The sequence below is a fragment of the Wyeomyia smithii genome, chromosome 3 (assembly GCF_029784165.1).
Source record: "Wyeomyia smithii strain HCP4-BCI-WySm-NY-G18 chromosome 3, ASM2978416v1, whole genome shotgun sequence".
Taxonomy (NCBI): domain Eukaryota; kingdom Metazoa; phylum Arthropoda; class Insecta; order Diptera; family Culicidae; genus Wyeomyia; species Wyeomyia smithii.
The window spans coordinates 205,776,617-205,788,185 of NC_073696.1; the positions used below are offsets into that span (position 1 = coordinate 205,776,617).

An 11,569-nucleotide genomic window follows, 5' to 3' on the forward strand; every position below is an offset into this window, starting at 1 on the left:
TCGTCATCTGCTCGTACACCGGGTTCTAATACCACTTCGTCGTCGTCCTCTGGTAATCACCGTTAAGGTGCTCGTCGGAGTACTGCTTCCACCTTTCTATCACCTCACACTTGTTCGTGAGAAGGTTGCCGTCCAGGTCCCTGCACATGTCAGCTTGTGGTACTAGCTTTTGCGGGAACTATTCAGCTTCTCGTAGAACTTTCGCGTGTCATTCGCACGGCACAGCTCCTCCATCGCCTCGCGATCTCGATCTTCCACGTTCTCCCTTGTTCAGTGTTGCAGCATTCTCAGTCATGTTGCATTCTTCATTCTAACTGTTTACACTCGTCGTCAAACCGGTCATTTCTTCTGTTCGGAGTCATTGTATCAAGTGCCGCTACAGCAGTACTAGATATGGCTAAGCGAATGTCCCTCCAGTCATCTTCAAGAGTAGCTGCGCCAAGCTGCTCTTTCGTTGGTAATACTGCTTCCAGCCATTACAGGTCCTCCGAACAACTTCGGCGTCCCGTAGTTAGCCGATGTTTGGTCGCGGTGAGTGACTTTGACGCGTCTTTTGCACCGTCGAAAGTTATGAGCGCATGCATACTGCAACGAGGTAATCGTCCGAATCTATATTCGGTAGGTGCGAACGTTAATGACGTCTAAGAAGAATTTACCGTCGATGAGAACGTGGTCGATTTGGTTCTCCACTTGTAAGTCGGGTGGCTTTGTGGATGTCTTTGCAGGGGAAGAAGGTACTTCTGGCTACCATACCGCGGGAGGCTGCAAAGTTCACAGGAGTGGAGAGTCTTCCTGATTAAAAGCCCAAATACACACACCTTCTTGAAACTTTTCAATGTGCCTTCTAGCTTCCACTACCTTCCACTCGTCTACAAGGAAGGCGCAATCCTGAGTTCCGCCGTGTGCACACCTTATTGTCGTCATGCCTCCCAGTTTCTGTTTATTTATATTTGTTGAAGTAAAAAATAAAACAACATATTTCTCGGTCAAAACTCGAATCCCCGCACCAGTAGGCAGAAGATAACACAACACGGCATTGCCAGCGCCTTCGCCAGTAGAAAAGCCCACAAAAAAGCGCCATGTGCAAGGATGAAGATTATCACTCGCGTTCTTTTTTTCGTAAGTTGATAGCTCATTCAATAAGCACATTTCTGAACAACTATGTATGACGAATTTGAAGTTCTCATATAGCACTACAACATTGTCGTAGAGAGTATTACTCATACTCTTATTTAGATAAACGTCTGTACTCTAAGCAGCTGGCCTCGAGGTACGATGCCGCCTAACAAGCCAATCGTCGTAGGTTCGAGTCTTGCCTCGGGAGAGACTGTTAGTGTCAGTAGGATTGTAGCACTAGCCCCGCAATTGTCCTGTATACTTAACAGTTGGCTGCCAAGTCTGTGTATAATAAACAGAAGGTCGAGTTCCGAATCGAAATGTAGCACCAAAGCTTTGCTTTGCTTGGTAACGTTTTATAATACTAGCAATACGCTACAAGCGACGTCAGCCTCGTACACCTGCGAATTGTTTTTGTTGTAGCAATAAGCTCATCATGCATAGCTAGTGAACAAGTAAATTATCACGTATTTCTGTTTGGAAATTTAAATTTTTAATCATTGTTACTTTTACATGAACCATTGTCTGTGACCAAAACCAAAGCCACAGACGTCCAAGCAAGAACAACATTAATCAAAATTTCCGTGTCAATTTTCAAAATAAATTGCGTTATAAATCATTTCTACACTAGCGCCGCCTGGTGACCTTATTGCTACAATACATTTTTTTTTTCGCTGGCGGTACTGGTGGCGCTATCTGGTTACGAATTGCTACTACAAAAAACTTTACACAAATTTGGAACTCAGCTTGGACGTCTGTCTGCGCCAAAGCTTTAGAAACAATAATAAAAACATTGCAAGGTGGCGTTTAGGCGTAACAAACATCTTATCTCCATCAGCAAACCATGTACAATTATTTTCGATTATTCGATAGAAACATAATTGCAGATTTTCGAGGAAATGCACGCAGAACACAGATTTGATGATACTTTTTAATTGGCCCTGATTAAGTAAAATAGATTTTTAAGGCTGTTCGCACCTACGTGAAATTTCATATGCAATGTGAGAAAACAAAAGCAAAAATATTTCCTTCCTTCACTTTCGCAAGTAAAAACCAAACCAATATCAACAGAGTCATCAGGGCCAATACCGTCTGTACTTTTATGGTAAGACGATTATTTATTTTATACCAGCCCCTGCTTTTAATTTACATGAAAGTTGTTTTTTCTACATCCGGATGAGTCTGTTGGCGTGTGTAATCGACAAAAAAATCTACCAACTTTGTGTAACTTTCAACGACCGTGTAACTAACTTGCGATGTGTTTTCCGTAGTGACAAGTATTTCTATGTTTTCCGTATCTTCTGCGGGTATGTGTGGTTTGTGTATGTTTATGGACAAGTCTCTATCGGGACCGGGACAGTAGAGGGTAACTTTATGACATTAGATGCGGATATAAAAGAAATATAGAATTATCTGAAATTCTGTCAAACGTTAGTATTTACTTTTGTGAAAATCAAACTGCTGTTTTGTTGAAAGTAGGCAGCCTAAATGCGTTTGTTATACCTAGAAGTATTTTTGAAATCGCCTTGAGTATCGTTTATCATTGTTTTAATGTTTTTTTTTTATGATTCTAACTAACTTGCGATGTTATGATTGTTATGTTATGTTATGATTCTACCTAACTTGCGATGTGTTTTCCGTAGTGACAAGTATTTCTATGTTTTCCGTATCTTCTGCGGGTATGTGTGGTTTGTGTATGCAAAACAGGAAATAGCATTACTTTGACATTTCCTTACGGGTTTTCACTCAAGAGTGAACAGGCTGCAAAAACTGCTTCTTTGTCATAGGTCTCGATCTTTTACCTTGGACATACATTTTCATTAAAGTTTTTAAACACTGTGCAATTTGTTATTAATATTAAACAGTGCGACCACTAGTACGTTTATGTGATTCCACAACATTTCGAAACATCGTTTCTAGCTTTGCACATAAAATGCCGGTATGTTAAAAAATACTTTATGCCCGCAAAGAAAAATTAGTCATCACAAGGGGGTGTGTCTTTATTTTTATGTTTTCGCCAGGCTTATCACTCCCAGATTAAGAATTACTCGCAATCGGTAGGAAACATGGCAATCCTTCCGCTGCGGACGCAAGCCCGTGGTCCTGCCCCTACTAATGCTAACATTGAACAGGATATCATCGACGAATCACTGTATTATTTCAAAGCAAACGTGTTCTTCCGCACGTATGAAATCAAATCGGAAGTCGATCGAGTATTGATCTACATAACACTATACATTACCGAGTGCTTGAAACGTCTGCAACGCTGCTCAAATAAAAATCAAGGATTACAGGAAATGTATACATTGGCTATCTCCAAGTTCGATATACCCGGAGAGGCCGGTTTTCCGCTGAACGCAGTGTATGCCAAGCCGTCCACGTCAGTGGAAGTGGATTTGATGAAACAGTATTTGCAGCAGCTTCGCCAAGAAGTGGGCATTCGAGTATGCGAAAAGGTATTTTCAGGTGAAGATGGGAAACCCAGCAAGTGGTGGCTTTGCTTCGCGAAGAAGAAGTTTATGGACAAGTCTCTATCGGGACCGGGACAGTAGAGGGTAACTTTATGACATTAGATGCGGATATAAAAGAAATATAGAATTATCTGAAATTCTGTCAAACGTTAGTATTTACTTTTGTGAAAATCAAACTGCTGTTTTGTTGAAAGTAGGCAGCCTAAATGCGTTTGTTATACCTAGAAGTATTTTTGAAATCGCCTTGAGTATCGTTTATCATTGTTTTAATGTTTTTTTTTTTTTTATGATTCACTAACAAGTATGTTCTGTTAGCTAACCACAAATACCGGACGATATTGTTCTTATCGTTGTTATTTCTCGGCTGGTCGATAGTTATCAGAAAGATCATTCCGTCGACTATCAATCACACTTAGGTATAGCAGGGTACAAATAACTACACAAAACAATCTATTACCAAATCAATCCATTTCCACGAAATTGCTCAAATACGACCTGCAATAAATGGTCATACTTTTAAGAAACCTTATTTATTAGAGTGAACCAAAAACCATGAGATGGCAGTTCTAGAGATTAGAGTAGGCCTGTAGGACGCTGTGTTCATGACCCTAAAATAACATGTGACATTATGGGTCCCCGCTGGGTTTGAAATGATATATCACGCGCAAACCCAATGCAACGGCATAGGCGCACAGGTTACCGTTAACCAATAGCTTTCTCCACTTAACCATGTATTGTTCAATCGAATGAAAAATTGGACACATTCTTAGTCAATATGTTTATTGCCGCTTCTGTTGTTTTTCTTTAATGTTCTAAAGTCTAGATCTCTCAGCAGCCATTGTCCTGTGTTGTTGGCGAACAGAACTATTGGACATGTGTTATAGCTTGTGCTTACTGTTGTTTCAATGGCTTCTTTACGTTAAACAATCGACGTAATCAGTCCTTATAGAGTACATATTTAGACTACAGTTAAAAACATTGTTTTTCTTTCGTTTCAAATAAATAATTTCGATTCGATTTAAATAAATTAATAAAATTGGACACATACACCATAGAATAGAAATTTGTTCTGCAAAAGCTTGCCAGTCCGATTTGAAGTTCTCTTCGAGAAACTCGATTAGTTTGCACTAATTAAACCTAAACACGCAATTTTCACTACCATGAAATTTAATACGTACCCTTCAATTGCCTGGTACTAACCAACCAGCATTGCGTTTGCTCAAGAGATCGCTTTAGCAGTTCTGTTAGATAGTATCAGATATAATACTTTTGGGGATCAGATCGAATACTTCTTAGTATGATTCCTGAAAGTACGGATGCTTAAGAGCTTCCTCTGCGGAAATGCGATTGTGAGGGTTGATTTCCAGTAGCTTTTGTAGCAAATCGTAAGCACTGTCCGGGTATTCATCCTCGGAGAAATCTCGATTGGCCTCGGAATGTTCGCATAGACACTCTTCTAGGCGCTGTTGGCAGTTATCGCAGCTGTTGGCAAACGTTGTGATTATCTCTGGCCCCGCCTCTTGCTGTCGGTCTCGAAGACGACGGAAGCGGAAACGCAAACGCATACAAAGTTTTCTCAAATCCAGCGGTTGCTTTCGCTGAGCTGTTTTGACATGTCGGCCCAATTGAATAGCAGTCTTCTTGATGCGCTGATCACCGAAAACGGTAATTATTTCGGCTAGCGAGTGAAAGTCATCCGAGTTCTTGAAAAATGGGTAGCATCGCGAAAGAATGCTCATAAACATTACTCCCGAAGCCCATATATCAACTACGGTTGTTTGATCCGGATATTTCAACAGCACCTCCGGTGGTCGGTAACCTGGAGTTCCAGCGCGTGATGCTTGCATTTCTTTTTTAACTAGACAAATGTTACAGACTTGGCCTTTCCCAAAACATTCGCAAATGGCGTCCGATTTGTTGCCTCCTCCGGCTGTAGAAGCATTGTTATACAGTTGAGTTCTCGTTCCCCCCGTTGTCACTTTTGGGACCAATGGCACACCGGTGGACGAATTATTTGCAATTGGTCCCAATTGTTGATGGCGCTGAGCAACCTTTATATTAGTACTAATGCCCAAAACCGTAGACTTGACTTGCCGAACTAGCGGAGAACTGTAGAGATCCTTGGTTATATTCGAGAGCTTGATCGGTGAAATTATTTGATTAGACTGCTTCAAAGGTGTTTTGAAAACCGGCGGCGGATGAAGTTGCTGCTGTCCGCGCGCCTCACCATCACCCGCTAAGGTACTGTTCTCTAGGTTATCGTCAACCAATTTTGGCTTTTTCTGCTGCTGCTGCACTATTGGTTCGTTTCCCTGCTGACTTGGGTCATCACCAACAGCATTTGAGAGTCGCCTTTTGCCAGTCTTAGCCTCTACCAACAACTGAGACGTTTGTCCAGTCGCTTCTTTTACCACTCGACGGTTACTTATATCTTGCGCCAAACCGAAATCGACTAACAAGAATTTTTGTTGCTTCCGATTGTACAAGAAGTTACTTGGTTTTACGTCTCGGTGGATAACATGAAATTCATGTACACGTTTTAAAGCGATTAGTAAGTTTCGCAAATAAAGTTGCGTCTCAGCTGGGCTCATCTTGTCGTAGTACTGATGAAACTGATCGTGCGGAATGTACGGCATTACAAAGGCGACCGATTCTTGGCGACGTAGACACAAATCGACGCCGACAACATTGCATGCCCCGCCAATTTGTATCATGCAACGCAGTTCCCGTTCAATGCGACTCGGATGACTAGTAGGAACCACATGTTTAATGGCGAACAATTTTTTACGTTCTGCCGACAGTCGCTCATGACACTTTAGCGAACCAAGGAACACGGAACTAAAGGTACCGTGACCAATCTTACGGTGGATATTAAAGATGTTATCGATGTCCGGAATTTGCTGCCGAAGATTAGCCACCAGTTCTGTAAAAATAAAAATGTGTTAAGCTACCAGCATTAAAATAACTTATGTATGATCAATTCTATGAAACTGTATATTCTCAAATATCTATCATGTGATTGTAAACCAGTTCCAATAATTCAACTTTTCGTCGTGGCCATAATAACCATAATAAAAAAATTTCCCACTTGTAGTATTACTACGACAGGCTCAGGTCACATTTTTAACCTTGCTAAAGAACTTTCTAATCTGCTCATTACGGTTCGGAGGAATTGCATTACTTACTTTCATCCTTTTTCGGAACTTGGTTGGTCAACAACTCAGCTAGTTCCGCTGCTACTTTGCGCTCTTCAGCTGGCTTGGACGACGTATTTTCTCCACCATTCTGAACCTCGTTGATAACCTCCATGTTTTTTGCTTCGTAACGTGCTGTTTACTTCGTTTGCTACTAAACACAATTTCGGAAAAATTTCTTAAATCATGGAATAATTTGCTATAATTTTGTACTTGAAGGTTAAATGTAATTAATTTGTGATAATGCAAAGAAACAATTTCGGACGATTTTGGTTCACGACTGCAGCTGGTGTAGGTACTGGAAAACAGAGAAAATTGCGTTCTTTGTTGCTTGACGCGATGATATGGAGGCCACCGAAAACTGCACGTTCTTCACTTTGTGCTCGTTACTGATGTTTTTTTCGATAGCCTTCCTGTGTAAAGAAGAAAGAGAAAGATTTTCACTGCTGTAACTATATATATTTTGACAACTGCGAACTGAATTTCTTGTGAGTGTAAGCAGGTTCCTAAATTCCCTGCTAAGGCCGTTTCATGTGCGTTCGTCAAACGATGACCAGGGCTGCCATGTATACAGATTTTTCTGTATTATACAGATTTTTTGACCACGACACAGAAATGATACAGAATACAGAATTCATACAGAATTTTGATTTTTAATACAGATTTGTACAGAATTTTAGCAAGCGATTTATTTTCAATTCGTGCCTATTTTCCGTCGGTCTGGTTCCGCCACTGTTGTTGTGCCAATCACTGACGCCCAAGGGGGCGACTCCAGCCAGGACCCTAACTTACGACCCGTTGTTTAACATCAAAACGGGCGAGCTGTATAATTTTGCATTGCCGTTATCCGTTTTGATGTTGACAGTTGCCTTAACGGTGAGTGTCTTGTCATTTATCTAATGTATAGGTTCCCTAGCGTCAACGGCTTTACTTCCACATGCGATGGAAGGCATGATCCCAGAGATTTTTCGCCTCAGAAAATCTCCCGGTGTCGACTAGGACTAAACCTAGACCATTTGGGTTGGTTGTGAGTAGATCACGCCACCTCACAACCATCGACACCTATGTCGGCGTTGGGATTCGAACCTAGGCGTCGAGCGTGGTTGTTCAAGTTCTGCTGGGCGTCTGGCATTTACTAAGCAGGAAATTCCTTTTGTTTGATTTCTTCTGGACATTCGACATTTGGCTAAGCGGGTAAGCTTTGGAACAAATATACCCGATTCGATTGCTTTCATAGAAAAAAAAAATCACAGGAGGGTTGTGTGCAAAGCCACGACCGCAAGGTTGAAGTAGAATACTTTTACAAGAAAGATAACCCGGCTGCTTGCGTGTCAGTCATTTTTCCTAGCAAATAAATGTTGACCGCTCATTGGCAGTATTGAAAATTCTGTGCAAATGAAGTTGAAGTACTACTCAATTTCAGTTTGCACATATAATACGACCTCACTGAACAGGAAAAGAACAAACTCTTTGCGGCGCAAACAAGTTTCAACAGTCAGAGTATATGTACATGTGAATTCAAATTAAGCTAATTAACTTTTGGTTAAAGCTCAGAACGAGAAAATATTAAATCTTCAATTCATTTGTTTGGTTGTCCTGAAAATGACAGTGTGTTGTTGAATTTAAAATGGATATGACGCTGATTGCATCTCTATGTTACGCCGATAGCAGGAGTTATGGTGAACTTGCGTATGACGTAGGCATCGTATTACCTGTTTTATTGAATGGGAGCAAGAGGAAAATTGTAAAATTTTGTAAACATTTAACTCAAACAATATTACCAAATCGTAGTCAGGCATTTTGATAACAAAGTTGAAGGCTGTTTTCATACTGAAAATCAGACAGCCAGCAGAAGTTTTGATTGCCAAAATCCAGAATGCTGAACAGCCGTAAAGAGAGTTGTTTATTTACCTACGGCAAGCTTCCCGCCCATCGCTCGCGTTCGCGTTCACCATGGCAGAGGCCTAACTGTCTTTGTGAACGCGTTCTAACAGAGCAGTTTGTTATTTAAAGTCGGTTATGCTGATCGCAGCCTTTGCGCTGCCCCTACAGTGGGGGGTTAACTCAATAAAGTAAAAATTAGACAACTACAACAGAATTTGATTGCATCCCGCACAGAATGCCTGCTTGTGTTAATGCCAGAAAATTATTAACCTTCAATTACTTGTTTATTTGCCTTGAAAAAGGTATTTTGTGGTTCAAAATCGGTTGCTGATCGCAACCTTCAGGCTGCCCTAACAGTGCGGGAATTAAGATACACGGACAACATGCACTGTGGAAGCTATTTCACATTCAGTAAATTAGACGGGTGCGACAGATTTAAATTGCTAGGATCCAACACAGAATACTTGCTTGCGTTGTCAAAAATCATTAACTTTCAATGACTTGTTTATTTGCCTTGAAAAAGGCATTTTGATGTTCAAAATTGGATTTTCTGATGGCAATCTTCATGCTGCCCCAACACGGGGGGAATAATGGCAGTCTGGCGACACACGTTGAGAAGAACCGCGCTGCTCCCGAGAAGTGGTGACCAACCACAGGGCAAGTAGTTTGTTTAATTTGAATGCAGCCACAGGCGCAACCCGCTGCTATTGTCTGTTACTGCTGCTGCTGCTACTGCTGTCTACGTAGTGGATAGTCCATCCAGCTCACCTTCCGACTAATGAATGTAGCTAATTTTCGCAGAAACACTCTTTTATAGCCGTAGGGTGCTACGAAATAGGCCACGCCTTTCAGTTCAGTTTTTCCATTCTCTAATGTACTTCAGACGAATTATTCCACAATTCGCATATGATTTTTGTATCCATCGAATAAACACCGATGATGCTCTCACACACACGCAACAGTTTTAACCCGTATCTTATTGCGATTTGTAACATCAAGCGATTACGTTTGCTCGCTGTTGCGTGCAGCATCATGTTGCAACTTGGCAGCTGGGAGACGACGAAATTGTGTTCATGCTGATTGATTGGATCGACTTCATATTAGCTCTGCATAGTCGAACTGTCTTTGTGAATGCGGTCTGTGGAACCCTTGCCGGAATTGATTTAGGAAATATTCTGCTCCGCAAAACCAAACGCTACACACTTACTCTTATACACATCTAACTTTATTTATCCAACTCTTGGCTTATCTCTCAGTGCTGAGTACAGTAGTATCTTTATGTACGATGGTCTCAATACCCCGGTACCACATCTGGTTTTCTCTAGGAAATGGAAACTTTAGTCTGCGATGATGTAGTCCTTGAACTTTGAAGGGAGTTTTACTTCTCGGCGCGTTCTAGAATTTTCAGAAGCCATTAGTGATTTTGTGGAGGGTTCAGCGACGATCGGAGAAGACCCTGTATCCTCAAGTTCTTGACGGCCAGATCCGTTATTCGGTGTTTCTTCGTTTGACAACCTGTTTTTGTCCATTACACGCTTGAGATGAGCGACGTTCCGTTGGTATATCTTGTCCGTTTTCTTATCTCTGATTTTTGCTCTAGATCCTTCTTTGTTTATAACCTTATACTCATTAGTCCCAAACGTTGTAGTCAGTTTATTTCCCGGTAATAAATTCTTCATTAATACTGTGTCTCCTGTTTGTATTTCTGAATATTTGGCATGACGTCTTTGGTCCTCTTTCTCTTTCCCTTTTTGTTTTGCAACAGAAACTCTATCTGTTACCTCATTGGTCGCTACAGCTGTTTCGATATCGTGTAGTGATGGTATCTTTGAACGAATTGTTCTACCATAACACAGTTCCGTTGGAGTCTTTCCGGTTACAGAATGAGGTGATGTATCATCATGTAATCCATAAGGTCAGCCTGCCAGTTACGCCCTAACGCGTGGCTTATCTCTCAGTGCTGAGTACAGTAGTATCTTTATGTACGATGGTCTCAATACCCCGGTACAACATCTGGTTTTCTCTATTGTCCGGTACGTGCACATTCATGTACTATGGCAAGTTCAGCATCTTCTTTTGATGCCTTTTCCAATTCGCAAGTGTCAATTGCTGCTGACTCCATTATAGCTAACACGAGAAACTGACTGTCGTCGTCAAAGTCTTCACCTTCTCGAGTTTTGGAAAGCCGTGAAAATGGATCTGCTATGTTCTTGCAACCTTTCCTATATTTGACTTCGAATGTGAAACCTTGCAACCGTAAAACCCACCTTTCAATTCTTGCACAGGGTCGTGACGTGGGTGCAAAAATGGTTTCAAGCGGTTTATGGTCTGTCTCCAACTCGAATTTCCTACCAAGTAAATATGTCGAAAATCGTTCGACTGCCCAGACAAGGGCCAATGCTTCCTTCTCTGTCTGACAATATCTGCGCTCTGTCGCACTCAGACTTTTGCTCGCATAGCAGATGATACGCCTATCACTATCATGATGCATGTTTCCAAATTGGATTAAAACTGCACCAAGACCTACAGGAGATGCGTCTGCTACAACACGTGTTCGTAAAGTGTTGTCAAAGTATTGGAGTGTTGTGGCCTGCGAAACCATGCTCTTGAGTTTTTGAAATGCAATATCGTGCTCAGGTGCCCATTGAAAAACTGTTCCCTTATGCGTGAGTTCCCAAAGGGGTGCACAAACGGTTGCCAAGTCGGGTAGGAATTTTCCGACGTACGTCACTAAACCTAAGAAGCTCCTCAACTCTTCAGCCGTTTTCGGTGATCGGAACGAACTGATTGCTGATGTCTTTTCTTCCGCTGGTCGAATTCCGTTTCCTGATATATTGTGTCCGAGAAAAGTGAGTTCCTCCACTTTAAATACACATTTTTGATGATTCAAAAGAACTCCTCTTA

The 11,569-nt window shown here is 41.4% G+C and overlaps 2 protein-coding genes across 2 annotated transcripts; one reads left to right on the forward strand and one right to left on the reverse strand.

Annotated features, from left to right (window-relative positions):
• Window positions 1-2,854: 2,854 nt before the first annotated feature.
• LOC129729714 (actin-related protein 2/3 complex subunit 3) lies at window positions 2,855-3,734 on the forward strand. The gene is made up of 2 exons (XM_055688476.1): window positions 2,855-3,055; window positions 3,138-3,734. The coding sequence occupies exons 1-2, from the start codon at window positions 3,050-3,052 to the stop codon at window positions 3,666-3,668; spliced, it is 537 nt and encodes a 178-aa protein (XP_055544451.1). The 5' UTR covers window positions 2,855-3,049; the 3' UTR covers window positions 3,669-3,734.
• Window positions 3,735-4,350: 616 nt separating this feature from the next.
• On the reverse strand, window positions 4,351-7,178 carry LOC129731660 (cell division cycle 7-related protein kinase). The gene is made up of 2 exons (XM_055691824.1): window positions 6,773-7,178; window positions 4,351-6,510 (listed from the first exon to the last, which is right to left on the reverse strand). The coding sequence occupies exons 1-2, from the start codon at window positions 6,894-6,896 to the stop codon at window positions 4,880-4,882; spliced, it is 1,755 nt and encodes a 584-aa protein (XP_055547799.1). The 5' UTR covers window positions 6,897-7,178; the 3' UTR covers window positions 4,351-4,879.
• Between the last annotated feature and the right edge of the window lie 4,391 nt (window positions 7,179-11,569).

Coding starts and splice junctions, on each gene's coding strand:
- LOC129731660 (XM_055691824.1), bottom strand. CDS start 6,896: ATGGAGGTTATCAACGAGGTTCAGAATGGTGGAGAAAATACGTCGTCC. Junction 6,511..6,772: donor AGTTCCGAAAAAGGATGAAA/GTAAGTAATGCA, acceptor TTATTTTTACAG/AACTGGTGGCTAATCTTCGG.